This window comes from Lupinus angustifolius, chromosome LG04 (genome assembly GCF_001865875.1).
Source record: "Lupinus angustifolius cultivar Tanjil chromosome LG04, LupAngTanjil_v1.0, whole genome shotgun sequence".
Lineage (NCBI taxonomy): Eukaryota > Viridiplantae > Streptophyta > Magnoliopsida > Fabales > Fabaceae > Lupinus > Lupinus angustifolius.
The window spans coordinates 23090196-23106478 of record NC_032012.1 but is presented as its reverse complement, the minus strand read 5'-3'; the positions used below and the strand labels follow the sequence as shown (position 1 = coordinate 23106478).

Sequence of the window (16283 nt, the reverse complement as noted above, 5' to 3'; positions counted from 1 at the left end):
TATGTGAATACCATTGACTTCTTTTCTCTTGACTGTCTAGTTTAATATACTTCCCTCTTTATATGGTTGTCTGTTATGCTTATTGTTAACTCAGGTTTGTCCTTGACCTCCTCTTGGTTTATCCATTTGGCGCATATATTCTGATATCCTTGTTTTCTTTAAATGAAGTTTCAAAACGTATCTTATTGAGAGCGAAAATAGGCACTTTCTAGAGATCAATAAATTATGAACAAAAAGAATCCTCTTGCAGCAGAGATTCCAGAATATATAACGGTTTCAAGTTGTTATTATGATGAATCATATTTTATAACATGTCTTATGAAGTAAAACTAAAGCATAAATTCATGAATAGTAACAAATAATGTAACTTGTGGAGAGGCAAAGCCTTTTGATAAAAGAACCACGACTGTAAAAGCAAAACTGTCTTAGAAACTCAGGAGAGAAAGATCAATCAAACAACTTGGTAGTTTTCTGTGATCAACTGTGTCCTCTGAGAAAATTTGGGAGGATTACCACCCTTTAGCGGTATGATGTTTGTAACCTGCAAAGAGAGGTTAAAAAAAAGTCAAATAAAAGTTTAAGCTCCCATTACATCATTGCAGATGTTTGTAAGAGAATAGAATGAAATGATACTCTACATTCAAAACCCAGTGAACAAACTTTTAGGTCAAACATGAGTCAGTTTGAATTATTATATTGAAACCATTCAAACAGCATGATGCATCCATGACAACAATTACAGTTGAATGCCAAAAATAGAAAATAACAAACCTTCAGGTCACTAAATGTATCCGTTGCCATGAATTGGACTGAAATGGGAAAGAATGCTGATGAATCTGCTTGTGGCACAACAAACTCCATCGACCCACTACCAAATATATTAAAGTCAGTGAAAACAAATCTAAAATACAACAACCAAGCCTTAGTCCCACTAGGTGGGGTTGGCAACATGGATCGAATAACATCATAATGTTCTATCACAAATCATGTTCATTGATAATAACATTGCATAAGTTAGTTCTTAAAAAGAATCACTATGTTTGGCATACCTGCGGTTTGAATTATCAATCAGAAGGACAGACCACTCCAAAACGGAATTCCTTGAGTCATACCTGCAAAGCCAATTTTAATCGGGGATTACAAAGTGAATAAGAACATAAAAAATAAAATCATAGAGCTTTCTAGTTCATACAAAACTGGTCATTGTCAGTACTTGAATGATTACAAATCAGATAACATGTCTCATTCTAATACAAAACCAGAAGCTCTTGTACTGCAAACGGAAATGCAAAACACACAAGTCACAGTTTTCCCTATTATTCGTTTAGAAGGTTAAATAAATTCCATACCTCCATTCACCATCAATCTGCTTAACAGATGGTGCTTCTCGAAGAGCTGGAAGAGGCACTGAGATCACAACATTCTGCAGATCAAAAATTGATGAAGCCTCATATTCAATGCTGACATAAGTTTCATTCCCAGAAGTCGAGGGCCAGCAGTTGACTGCAAAAGACATAAAAGCACACCATAAGTTACTAATACTAATACTAATGCTAATACATGAAAAACAAAGTAGAAGACCATGTCAATGATAGATATTAAGTTATTAACTCACTTGTCAATGGTACCATTGACTCATCAGTGCTCTGCATTCTCCACTTCAGAAGGCCAACACCTGCAGCATCACTTGCTTGACCGGTGGGGAAAGGCCTATTGGGATCCTTTAGGCCTAGTACACTTTCATTGGCAAATAGCTCTTTGTTCATGTTAGGGTGTGTCTTGAAAGAGATTGCTTGATTTTCACCAGTCTGAACCTGCAAACCAGACACAACATGCAAGAACCAATTCTTATAATTCTCTTCCCCAAATCATACTTGCATTCAATACCAGTGTTTTTATTTCTTTTAGTTTTTTAAGAATTGTTTTTAGGGAAATTCAAGAATGAAGGATGTTAGAAAAGGTTTTTTTGATAACTTCATTAGAAGAACATAGCTTTTAAATAGAATATGCCTAAAATAGAAACTCCTAAACTATTGTTCATCATGTACCCACTGTCAACTCCTATAATTACAGGTCAATGATTCCTACCCCATAAGTACAAAAATGAGTACATCTAGTGCAATCTCCTAATCACAGGATGGGATTTAATCCCATTTATACAACATTGTTTTTGTACCACGAAATTCTGAGAGGATGGTAAGAGAGAAGTTGCAAAGTGCAGAGATACATGCATAGGAGCAACATTAATGTACACAAATTTTGAAAAAAAAAATCAATATATATAGAATGCATGAGAAACTAAAAATATAAAAATGGGAAAATAGATAAGCAAATCATTTAAAAATTAAAACTTGAAATATACAAATACCTCTTCACTTTTATCTTCATTAATATATTTTTATAATGAAATAACATTTTATGCTTGTTTCAGTAAAACCCAAAATATACAGCACGTATCAAAAGCACCAAAATACTTTGACTGCTATATCATGATCAACAAAGGAATCAGCCCATATCACCCTAGAGGAATTTTAACCCTCATTATCTTCCTCTCCAATTTGATCCTTTCTCCATAAGTGAAAAGTCACTTCTACTATCTGGTCACTTTCCCTTTTCACATTTCCTTTCTCTGCACACCCTTTAATCCCCTTGTCATTGTGCTTGGTTCTTAAGTCTCAGCTTTCTTAAGCAAAAAAGATGAAGCTGCTATATTTTATTTTTTAACAGAACTATAAAACCTGATAGGTATGCATGAGACAAACATTTAAGTGACTAAAGCACACCAGAATTTGCTCATCTTGAGCATAACATGTTGTCTTCTATGCCTCAAATAAAATGCCTCGTTAAAACTTCAAATTGACTTATTTGAGCCAAGTACTTTATATAGAGGCTGCCTTTTCAACATTGCCTATCTGAAAATTAGTTAATTGTTACCAAAATATTGTTCCCGACTATATTTACAGAGGATGCAAACCATGATAAGAGTATGCAAACCAACACATATTCACAAAAGGATTACTCAGGGTATGCAAACCAGCGAGATGCATGACCAGTGAACAACACATTGAGATAGAGAGATAGAAAGAAATTGATACCTGAACTTGAATATTTCCATCCTCTTGGTTAAGAATTTGCAGAGACAGTGTACCTTGAACATCAAAGTTACTGACTCCTCCATCTCGTTTCAGTGTCACATTTATTTTCTCCTCAACAGTTAAAGTGATGGGATCAGTAAGTGGCAGGGCAGCTGATCGAGATTGGCCAAGTTTTGGCTGAACATCTTCATGTATGACTTCACCTTCTGCTTTCAATGATTCCAAAAACTGGTTTGTCCTTTGAGATTTACCGAGCTTCATTCCAAGACCTTTTGGCGGTGCAGTGGCAGATGAAGGTGGACGAGCTAACAGAATAGGGAAGCACATAGATGAAAAGACAACTCTCTAATAAGCAACATGTTGATTCAGATAAAGAATAAATCACAGCCAGAATACAGCATGCTTTAATTCCATTTAACTCATTATACATTATATTTAGAAGCACTGAAGAAGGATTTGTGCACAAGTATGAAAGCAAACCTTTAGGCTTGGTTGAAAATGAATCAACATCAGAATTCAATCCAAAACCAGAGCCGCTTCCAAAACCAGCTCCACTGCTAGATATGCTCAAATCACTAAAGCTACTTTCAATTCTTCCAGACCCCATTGACTGCAATGGTCCAAATCCTCCTTTTTCGCCTCTGTTCTTTTCAATCTGTAGAATACATGCAATAATTGTGAATAAAAGATGCACAGTTCCAGACTTAAAAAAAAAAATTATAAAAAACAACCAAGCCTTAATCCTACTAGGTAGGGATGGCCAAAATTAATCATAAAAAAATAAAACTCCAGTAACACCTTGCTTTTATCAATCTCACTAGCTTTCCGCTTCATAACATCCTTAGTTTCATTTATCTTGCTCTGCATAACCAACTTGTGCAGCTTCTCTTCATGACTTTCCATCTCACAGTATTGCTTAACTTGTGCAACAGTCACATTTTCCTTGTGTCCAAGAGCGATGACTTCATCAAATGCAAAAATCAGCTCAAATGCATGTGTGCAAATACCCTCTTCATCAAGGGAGAATGAATATTCGGGCACCTAAACTTTGGTCAAGGAATGACTATAAGCATGACTTTTCAGCAAAAGATTTTCGTTAAATAGACCTAGAACTGTCCAATAAAAGCTAATATAACCTCCCATTATAAATCATGTAATTAATCCTGAACATTTATAAAAAACAAATCAGTGAATGCTGTGTTTAAGTATGAAGTGAAACTTATAAACTTGTATGATTAAAATTCCAAGGAAAAACTAAAATGACAGGAAATTAGAAAATGAACAGACAAGGTACAGAACAAATTCCTACATTCAGGCCAGCAAGTCATACCAAGTTAATGACTCAGCTAATAATGCTCCTAACCAGACAACAGAAGTAAGACTGAGAAAACAGGCAGACTAAAGAACATATATAATTTCAAACAAATCATCAGAAAAAGGATACGAGCTTAGAGAGAAGTCTCAGAGTATCCAAGTCCTCCAGAATGTTGCTCTGTTTGTTTGTTACAAGAAGCAGATAGAGCGCTTCTATCGGCTGGTAAACGTAGCGCACATTCTCAGTCTCGACATATGTGTGTTGTTTTCCACTGCCAATCAACTTGGGAAATGCTGCTAGAAGACCCTCAATTCTTATTCGAGACATATCCACAAACTGTCTAGAAACTAACACTGCAAACAAAGCAAAAGGATCCTAGCTTATCAGCTCAAGACTAAGCTGTGGTTAACACAGAAACAGTTTAGTCCTGGAGGCAAAAAATAAGGTAGAGGGAAGAAGTTTAGGAACCTCCTATTTGGAAGATGCCATGTCAGTTATGTAGGCAGTTCTAATGTAGACAATTATTAGGAGGCAAATATGATGTAGGTAGTTATTGGGAGCAATTATTTTTAGTATATTATGTATTATGCGATGGTAGGCAATCAGTTGTGTGGTTGTTATATGAGAATTAGGGACAGAGAATACTCTCTGTCAGATACATATGTATCAGGGACAGCAAGCTATTGCTGTATTAAGTGTGTGTAGTACGAGACTTAAGTCTCTGGGACCACAACTCTATTGCTGTATTGTGTGTAGTTTTCATGTTTGTCAAAAATATTATTCAAAATAAACTGGTGTTCAATCACAAAACAAAAGAAATAACTTGATAGCAGACTCTCCACATGTCAAACCAATATACAGAATAAATAAAGACTATAAGAAAGGAATTACATCTCCTGGAATTTATTTCATATAATTCCCAAAAGTCAATAGCCTGTATTTCATATTACTTAAACGGGATGAGAGTTAGACATATTGGTGTACGTAATCCGAAAATCAGGGATGAAAAGAGCTGGGGTGGAAGGCTGAAGAGAACTCACCTTTTCCAGATTTGCTAATGATGGATGCAGCAAGGACAACCTATGTGACAAATAAAAAAATTAAAACATAAATTTATTGGTGGAGAAGGGCAGTTAAGAACATATAGAAAGAAATAATACAGCATTCAAGTTTCACACTCGCAAGTGAATTTTTCTTTTTCTTTAGCCTTAAGCTATTTTTGCAGTCTAGAGAAGGAAATAAGGAAAATGAGCATGTGGCCTCTGTACAAACCATGCCTACTCTCACTATTTGAGTTACACCCAACTGACAAGGTAATACAATCAAGTTCAGCACAAATTTTGGATGATATAAAACATTTTAAGTTACCAAGTTAAAATAGAGTAGAACAAAAAAAACAGCTCATGAATGTTATAAATCTGGGTCCCACAACCTAATTGTTTTTGGAGTCTCCAAAATGCAACCACAATTTAAAACTTGCATGGTTGCACAAGCTATAAACCAATAGATCCAAGTTACCAGTAACATTGAAGAAAATTCAAGCCACAAAATTGACCATAGCGAAAGCTATTTCTAACAAGGATTTCAACTTTACAGCAGATCAAGACACATTGAGAGTAATTCAAGATAGCGAATTAAATCTACAACCATATAACAAATTTGGAGTGGCTACAAGCCCGGATTCACATTTCCAGGAACAAAATTACGCCATCACTGTGAACAAAAGCGAGTACTGTTTACTAGGAATTAGGAATGCAGTACCAACACACGGTTCTTCACTTTTTACGTCATTGTTATCACAAAAACATATCATGCGATACACAGGGCAAGGAATTCCGTATGCCATGCACAATGTTAATGACCTAAGCTAGTAATTATTGCATAAAAAATATTGTAGAAAAGAAACGACCAAAATACTGAAATTAAAGGGTAAAAAATCGATTAATTAGTGTAAACATAAGGGAATACCATCTTTTCGTTTAGTATTATAACAGATGAAAATGCTTCTTGTCACGAATTGAATCTGCGAAAGAAAACAAAAAAACAGAGTTAGGAAGAATGACATGAGATCCAGAGGTAGGTATGAATATATATGCAACGGTTATTGTAATTGAATGGTGAAGATGCAAAGAGAAGAATGAAAATCGAAGGAAGAGAGAGATTACCGAAACAGGATCTGAGATTTGGGAGTACGGATCTGATCCGAGAAGAGTAATGAGAGTGAAAAGATGAGTGATGGGTTTGGTTTTTGTTACTTGGAACCAGGATCGGGAAGGCGGGTTTGATCTATTGAAACCATAATACGCTGCGTTTAATCTCCAATCTACGAGTATTCATCCATTCATATTACTAGCTAAGCAATTACTCGTGAGTAAAACCGACCCTACTAATCCACCCATTTAAGTTTTATTGAATTTAAAGTTGGGTTTGAGTTCAAAAAATTAGACTCAAATAATATTTAAGTTTATGTAAGGAATAAACATGATCTATCCGATGGTCAATCATACATTATATTTACATGTGTATATTAAATTGTATATAGAGTAATGTCATATCTTTTGTAGAAAGTTCATTGATTCTCTAATTTGTTGTTCATATATATGATTATCAATGTATATACATATATGAAATTACATTATCTTAATTATAATTAATATTGAAAATACTTTATCTAAAATGAGTATGTATTATATATAATTAAGTCTAGAGCTGGACTCATTTCAAAGGTTAACTCGATCGATAATTAGTATTGGGTTAGCTTTGGGGTCTATGACAGAGTTCGAGTTAAAAAAAAATATTCGACCAATATTTAAAATTGGGTAAGGAATAAGTTTTATATGTCTCTTGCTCACCTCAACAACCAACAACTCGATGTTCTAGTAGTAGTGTAAATATATTCTAGATAAAAGGTTAAAGGTTGGACAACTCCTAAGAGTGAGGTTAAAGGTTATAGAGTGACGGTCGGACACCTCAAAATATATTAACTCTTTAGTCGTAAAGTGGAAGAATAGTTTTGGTTATATCAAATAAATATTTATCCTTTAATCCCTAATAATGTCAAAGATCTTATTATTACAATTCTTGTTTGGTCTTCAACTAACATCTTTCACTCTTGGATTTGGGAGGATAATGCAACAGGGTGCTACACTGCTAATTCGGGTTACTGGTGGACAAGGAGTCATGATGATACAACGCCCTCTCTTACTCAGTGGAGTTGGTTATGGAGATTGAAGGTCTTTGAAAAGGTCAAGTTTCTATGTTGGCTCTTTGCTCATCAATCTTTGCTAACAAACTCTCTTCGCTTTAGGAGGAATTTGACGAATTATTCTATTTGTAGCCGATAATAATGCTATTGAGGATCTTTTTCATACTTTCAAAGACTAGAGAAACTCTTGCCTTTTATGGCATTGTTTAGGCTTTAATGATCAAAGTTTTTGGGCTAATCACTCATTTATATATTGGCTAGTGGAGAATATCAAGGACCCTAATGGAAGACTATTTTTTGGAGGTTTATAGTGGAATTTGCAGTGACGCAACAATACTTTATTCGATAGTAATCTACAGGACATATCTTATGTAGCTAGAAATGTCCATCACAATTTTAGTGATTGATTTCTAGTAATGCTTTTCCTCATGAAGTTTCTTTGTCTAGTATCGAGTGGAGTCGACCAGAAATTGGTCGAGTGAAACTCAATGTTGATGGAAGTGGTAATATTCATACTCAAAATATTGGAGGTGTGGGTAATATCCAGAACCATGACGGACAATGATTTTCAGGTTTCTCTAGACATTTTGGAAATGGGTCTTCTTCCTAGCAGAACTTATAGCTATAGAACCCAGTCTTCGGTTAGCTTGGAATAATGGTAATCATTCTATCATATTGGAAAGTGACTCTCTTAAGATAATACACATCATTTTTGGATGCATATTAGTGTGCAATATCTATCTTCTATTATTCACAATATGAATGGTTTGCTTGACAAGAATTGAGATGTGCAATTATAACATATCTTTTGTGAAGGGAACATGCTAGTAGACTACATAACCAAGCTTAGCTTAGACACTCATGATACAATCACATTCTGGAATATAACTAGACATGTTCCTATGTTTTAGTTTTATGGTTTTTTCTCTTTCCGTTGGACTAAAAAAACAAATATTTGTAGGCGATTTCATATGAACTATGTTCTTACATTGTTTTTTTATACTACTATATAGTACTAATCACACATATGACATATTTTTAATGGTTCTTTATGTCAACTATGGAATAGAGGTTGTGAAACCGGGGTGTGAATATTTCACTAATTTTTTCAAACTATATTTTACTTGTCTTAGTCACTTAAATTTGGGATGTTATAACACATACTAAAAATCAAACATATGATCATGCTCAAAAAAGTCAAATGTGGTGATTGATCATTTCTAAATTTATTTGAAGCTTAATATAGAACACATTTTTGTTGTTAAATATTAATAATGTTCTATAAAAATGCTTATGGAAAGAAAAATATTTTCTAATAACCTGCAATAAATTTTCTTAACTATAATAAATATAGCGATTTCAATTTTGTTTTTTATTTGGAAGAGGTTACATGAGTGTGCTATTTTCATATTTTTGTTTGTAGATAAGGAAATTTCGATTCTGTTTCCATATATATTATAAATGATTTAATATGTATACAATGACAGTGTAAGAGTTTTGTACACGGTCAGTAAATTACCCACCATTGATCTAATGGTAAATGATATGTTGATAGTGTAAAAAACTTTACACTATCAATATACATATTTTAAACTCTATTAGAAAATATTAAAGTGGGTTTTGGTGTAATAATTATCAAAAAACATACAGAGCAATGTAAGAGTTGCTATTACATGTGAACAATGTGTTTTTTTAGACGAATCAAAGTGGGCAATATGTAGTTTATCTTAAATTTTATGATGAAATATAAATTTTACTCCAAAACCCAAAATCTATTTATAGTAGAATACTCACCGTGTAACCCATTATTATTTTTGGTTTCTTACGTGTTAAGGGTGAGATTTCACCATCATTTTTTATGTCATCCCTCTTTACCGTCATACCACCTTATAACTCTCATAAATATATATATTTTAACTTTTTAGGTAAATAACTAATTCTTTTAGATTTATGGATGCCCATTTTAATGAATGTTGTTCCCAATAATTGAATCCTTGTTTTTTAATTATCTTGATAATATATGACTGTTATATCACCATACCAATAATATTTAATGTTTATGTTTATAGAATATGCTTTATTTTGTTACCAGTTCACGAATAAGGACGAACAGATTAATGATGACGAGTTCTAAGTGTTTAACATGAAAATGATAAAATAATGCAAAACGACGACGCCACGTAACGGCTCCTCCGAGGAGACAAGGCAAGAAAGCCGAAGTAAACAAAAGTCGATATAAATAAAGATCAGATTAAATTACTTTTTAATTTTATTAAGTTCACGGATTTGACTTTATGCCAACTAAAAATCACTACTGAATATAGTAGATGGACATATTTAATTATATTCGTATTTATATTATATTATTTCACTATAAATAAATACATGAAAGTTAATATACAAATATATACAAAAAATATAGTATAATTGTTATGGAAAGATAAACATATTTAAAAACAAGTTTGCCAAACATTTACATTGTCTATTTAAATGTTTTATAGCATCATACTCTTTTAAATCCACACGTGAATGGATGTTTTTAAGACAAAGTCACAACTGTTTCTGACCATATGCACCACCAATTTAATGTTTTGAAGAAAATTGCCAGTTCCTTGAATATTATATTTGTGATCAACTTATTAATCCATCTTTTTAGTACTTTAGTCATATAAAAATTAAATAAGTCATTGACTGAGTCATCTAAATAAACTTGTTACCATATTAGTTTCTTCTATATTAAATTTATTACTATATTAATCTTTTAATTAAATTTGTCAATTAAGTTAACCATTTTTCAAGTTGTTAACAAATGGGCTAAGGTCATGATAAATTTAATCTTTCAGAGATTAATATGATAATAATTTTCTTTACAGAGTTTATGACATCAAAATCAAAAGAAAAATATAATGCCGTGCGAAATTTTACTTATTAAATATAATATATGACACTTTTAATCCTAAAATCAAGTGCAAAATTAATAAATTCCATATTCAGTATTATAGAGGAATTTGATTCATTATTTAGGCAACATTTAAAAAATTGGGGTTTTGGTGAACATGTTTTAAATAACCAATTCCTAAATTATATGATTAGTACAAATTTTATTTGAAGTTTGTATAAGTAGATAACTTATTTAATTTTTAAAAGCATAAATTATTTGAAATATTATCTATAAGAATATATTTTAAACGAAATTAAAGAAAATATTTGCTAACGGCAAAGGAATACCATTAACCAATAAGACATTGATTTACTAGTGTAAGACCTTATTGGATATCCGGGATCGATGATTCGATTTCTGTGGGCGATATTTATTGAGGGGACGACCACAAATCCCAAAAGATAATAATTTCTTATAAAAAAAATGTGAAAAGATATCCTTCGTAGTATAAAAAAGAGTACCATTACAAAATTAGGTGAAGTTTTTCCAAATCACCTTGGATTCAGTCCTTAAAGATTGTTCTCAGTTATCACTATGACAATGGTTGATCTTTTTTTATTTTGCTAACATTTTTTATTCAACTTAGTAACCTATACATCTAAGTTATCTATAATCTATAATGGATAGAAAAAAATCCGACTGTACTAGTTACCAGTTAATTACAAATATACGTATTAATTACAATTAGTTCAGCAAGAATAACAGTCTAGTCAAAACTTAAAATAACTTTCATCATGGTGTAATTTTCTTTTCCTATTTTGTCATTCACATTATTTAATTTTTACAAAAAATTATATAATCCTAAGCAATCACCACTAATACATTAATTAACCACATATCTCACATTAAATTAAACATTATCGTAAACACAAAAAATATAATATAAAGTACACCGAACACAACAAATACATTCTAATTCAAAAAAAATGAAATATATAAAAATTGAATATGTAGTATCACACAATATTCGCCGGCAGGCACGAAGTGCCTATACACACTAGTCATAATAAAATGTTCAAAATTTTATAATATCAGCATATAAATTACTATCCATATTAGTGTTATAAACTCAATTCGGCGATTGATCCTTACCTAATTAGTTGGGACCTTTTTTATTTGGTTTTGTATCAAAATTGGGTTGACTTGGTTCAACTTCGATTTATTTAAACGTAAAATTAATGGCTCGGATAACTTGGTCGGTTAGACCAACCAAGTCAATCAAAAATTATATTTTTAATCAAGCAAAACGACGTTGTTTTAAGATGAAAAACCAAATGTTTTTAACTTATTTGTAATTATGTTTATAATTTATTAGTCTATGTTATAACAAAACTTTCATTTTTAATGATATTTTAAATTTATTGTACGTTCTTATTACAATTATATCATAACACATTTGTTGTTTGATGATTTTTTAAATTATTTTTTGATAATTGATAGTGGTGAAATATTTCTTATTAATTTTTTAATTATATATGATAATATTTTTAAATTTGAAGTATAAAGTTATTAAATAATGTTAGATAATATTATGATTTTTTTAGAATTTTTAATGTAAATTGAGTCATTTTATTTAACAATTGATTGAGTGGTTGGACTAGCTACTCATTGACTTAAAGCTTGATCAAATCATTAACCAGCCAGAGCTCAATAGCAGTAAGTAAATATATATATATATGGAGAAAGTATTATTTTTATTTATTTTTTCAACAAAGTCAAAATAACATTAAATATAACTTTACAATTCAACACCTAGATATTTAATAAGACTTAATAAGTAGAATATGTTAATTATAATTACTAGTGTGATAAGTATTAGCTTATATTTTTATTTTCTAGTATCAAATTTTATTGAGCATGTATTATATTTCTTTGTTTTTATTTTAGTTGTCAAATAAATGTGTGAGTCTGATTAATATGTTGGTGGTAGTCGTTATTATATAATTTTTTTAGGAATTAAAGTGTTAAGTGTAAAATAGAAAAACAAAAATTACACAATAAATAGTTACACCATATTTTTCCCTTACACGTAGTATAAATTATACAAATAAATGATAAACTAGAGAAATACTTATATAAATATAATACAAATACAATAATAAATATGACTTAATCTATGTGCCATAACCTTAAAATAATAGCAAATAATAAACGACAGATTAATTGAATATTATGACAGTATGCAAATATCTACTTTACCGTATGTAAATCTCTATTTTATATTTGTATTTGCTCAAGAATTAGGTTAATATAAAAAGTGTAATATTTATATTATATAAAACTTCATAAAAAAACAATATCATATATTATTTATAGTTAAAAGACTTACACTATATATATATATATATATTACCCCTCAAATGGCGCAAAATTTTCTTATATTTTCAAGAAAGAGAGAGTAATGGGTTTTTTGGTACAAAAAAGGGAAGGAAGTTTACTTTAATTTTCCCAAACTATAAGAATACAACACCGTCACGGTATATGTATGATATATTGATATGTCCCCTTCACAAAAAAGCCACCACATCAAAACCAATAAATCATACTCAAAATCTTCCCTTTCACTCACTCTCACATTCTCCATGTAATCTAAATTACGGTGTCGTTTTCAATTCGTTAAACCATCATCTATTTAAAAAACCACACTCTCTAATCTCTTCTAACTCAAAACACTTTCTCTCATTCCTCTAAGCTCAAAAAATCATTTCCAATAATACGTTTTTAATTTTTAATGGGGAATTGTTTCCGTAAAAAGGAAAAATTAACGGCGGAGTTTGTTCCTCACGACGGAGCTAAAGTCTACCCAACCGTCCGATTATACGGTTCACCCAAAAGCATCCTCGCCGCTTATATTCGCTTCGTTCTCATCCACAAATCCGTATCGTTAGATTTCGTTCCCTCGGACGGAACGACGTCGGAGATTGAAACCGGGTCAAATCACGACCCGGTTACGATCCAGGTCGGACCCGAAGTTGTTTCGGGTTCCCGCGAAACACTGTTGGGTTTTATAGACGCGCGATTTCCGAGTCCTTGTGTTGGTGGCGGGGAGGATGAAACGACGCCGTTGTTAGCGAGGGTGACGACGTTGCAGCATAAGAGTGTGTTGTTGCAGTTGGAGAGGGTGGTGAGGTGGGGGGAGGATCTGGCGACACGTGGAGGGAATAAAGCGGTTGATCCAACGATGGGGAGTCCGTTGATGGAGATAAGGAAATTTGGGAGGAGCTACTCGGAGGTGTTGGAAGTGATGATGGAGCACGCGAAGATGGAAGAGACTGTTCTATTCCCTATCTTTGATAAGGCTGATCCAGGTAAGCATTTAACTCTATTTATTTATACGGTAGGACGACCCAGTCTACGAGACTCGATTTCAATATGTAGTAGGAACTAGAATATCTCTAGTACTGGATAGAGAAATTATGTGTTTTGTTTGTAATCGTAAGGGTAAAACTGTCATCGTAAGGATAAAACTGTCATCTTAACATAAAAGATATAATTACAGTCTATTGTTTTCTCTCAAAATTCTGGAGAGGACTATTTTTAGTCCTATTAGAATGTGAGGAAAACAAATATAGGCACCTTAACCCATGACCTTATAAGGCAAATAAACTTACCATTAAGCTTTTGATGATATTATTTTAGTGCATCAAAATTTATATTTTTTTACTGTTATATTTTAATTATATTGTTGGATCAGGTTGGAAGGACCCAATTTTGTACTTGACGAGTTGTTTATTTCCAGTTTTTTGTTTTCTGTCAGGGATTTCAAAGTGATTTTATTGATCCATGTGTGTCAGCTAGAAAGCTACTAGGATCATTTCTGAAATTAGTTCTTTTGCTAATAATTTATTTTTGTGGGTCCTAAAGTTATAGGTTGAGTTGTAAGTACTAGTTTGTAACATATTTAGTAGATGTTATGAAAAAAAGTTTGCTTGGCTTTGAAGCAATGCTCTGAATGGAACATGATAATTAATTAATTAATTGTGTTTGTGGATAAATGCCAGGGCTCTCTAAAGCTGCAAAGGAGGAACATGCTAGGGACCTACCAATCATGAATGGCATCAGAGAATACATAAAAACTGTTGGAGTTTTGAACTCAGGGAGCCCTGATTACCAAGAGGCTCTGCACAACCTTTCTGATCGCCTTAAGTCATTGCAGGTAAATTTCAGCTCATAGAGGAATAATTATATTTTAGAGTGAATATCTATTTTGGTCTCTCGAAATTTTTATGTGTACTAAATTGCTCTCTGAAAAATTTAAAAACTCAAAATAGTTATAAAAATATTAAATATGAGTCAAATTAGTCATTTTAATATGTTTTATGACACCTGATGAAAACTATTTGAACTTACATCTGCGATAATTGAGTACTAGTTTGAACTTTTATTTTTCTGTATCAAATTGGTAAATGTCAATTTATAAGAACTAAAGTGAGTATTCACTCTAATATTTATGATGCAGAAATTAGATTTTGATTATGTCCATCATATGGTGCTTTTATATCAGTAACTATTTGCACATTACTTTCAATGCCTTTTTTATTACATCAATTGTTAACTTGTTTATAGGGACACTGCGAAGAACACTTCAGGGAAGAGGAATCAGAATTACTCCCATTCATGGAGGCATTGGAGTTGAGCAAAGAGCAAGAAGAGAGTGCACTAGAGCAATGTTTTATCGTGATGCAAGAAACACATGGTCGTTTGTTGAAGTTATTTCTAGAAGGGCTCCAACCTAATGATGCTATGAAATACTTGGACTTGATAAGCAAGTGTAGGGACAAAGAGAGAATGGAATCCATGCTCCAGTTCATAATGAAGTGAGAGCTCATTGTTAATGGATCTAATCATTACCCACATGGATAAAACTAAGAATATAGCATTGTCAATAGATGTAAAATTGGGTTTTCTTTTTTTCTTTTTTTTGAGCTAGTACTTCTAAAGGAAGCACCAGCATTTGTGTAGCTTTTTGTACTTTAGTCTGTTTTTGTGGTGTGGGACATTTTTCTTGTGCCTGGCAGCCTGGCCTTGTGATTAAGGGAACATAGAGAAATGATGGCATTTCTAAAAGCTGTTCTTGAAGAATATACATTCAAGTATCAGCCAGCCAAATTTATTCAAACATCTAGTTTCCCTTGTTTCAATTGGTAGTTCAACAATTTCTTCAAATTCCTTTACAAAGTCTAAGTTAGTCCTTGATTGCCCATTAGTGATAGCACATGCCATGTCCTCTAAAATACACTTTTCGAAAGTCATCGTGAATTCTGACAAAACCAAATCAAGTTGAAAAGATTTATTGAAAGGATAAAAACTTTTTTGCGTCTAGTTTTATTCTTCAAAAACTTAAATCTAATCTTATATGAGGGATATCAACTTTACCACTTAATCCATACATGATTCTTTTTTCTCTTTTTAAAACTTATCCCTTAAAACCCCTTCAAATACAAACCTATAATGTAAAACATGAGTGACATGTTTATCAAAATAAGGGTTGAACATATGATAAAGTGCCTGACTTGACAAAATACAATAAATAGATTGCTTTGCTTAAGTTTTGTATATGGAGTATATTTAGCACCTAATAATTAATTGGGTGAGAAAAATAAATCCATTGTTAGCTATGAATATTTTGCGTAACATTGTGCCAACCATAACATCATTAGTTTCCATAGTTTTTCTGCCACTAATTTCAACCTCTAATACTGCCAATGGTTCAATACGTCATTACCA

The 16283-nt window shown here is 32.1% G+C and overlaps 2 protein-coding genes across 3 annotated transcripts; one reads left to right on the top strand and one right to left on the bottom strand.

The window, feature by feature from the left end:
• LOC109346311 (coatomer subunit delta-like) lies at positions 222-6725 on the bottom strand. Of its 2 annotated transcripts, XM_019585801.1 has the most exons (12): positions 6576-6724; positions 6379-6433; positions 5451-5490; positions 4540-4763; positions 3894-4136; positions 3576-3750; positions 3096-3400; positions 1616-1814; positions 1350-1503; positions 1050-1112; positions 772-868; positions 222-541 (listed from the first exon to the last, which is right to left on the bottom strand). In XM_019585801.1, exons 2-12 carry the CDS (start codon positions 6379-6381, stop codon positions 452-454), a joined length of 1593 nt encoding a protein of 530 aa, XP_019441346.1. In that variant the 5' UTR covers positions 6382-6433; positions 6576-6724; the 3' UTR covers positions 222-451. The 2 variants fall into 2 exon arrangements, with proteins under 2 accessions (XP_019441346.1, XP_019441347.1); XM_019585802.1 differs by lacking the exon at positions 772-868 and having other exon boundaries at positions 245-541; positions 6576-6725.
• LOC109346310 lies at positions 13053-15725 on the top strand. Its single transcript, XM_019585800.1, has 3 exons — positions 13053-13864; positions 14558-14712; positions 15123-15725. Exons 1-3 carry the CDS (start codon positions 13288-13290, stop codon positions 15375-15377), a joined length of 987 nt encoding a protein of 328 aa, XP_019441345.1. The 5' UTR covers positions 13053-13287; the 3' UTR covers positions 15378-15725.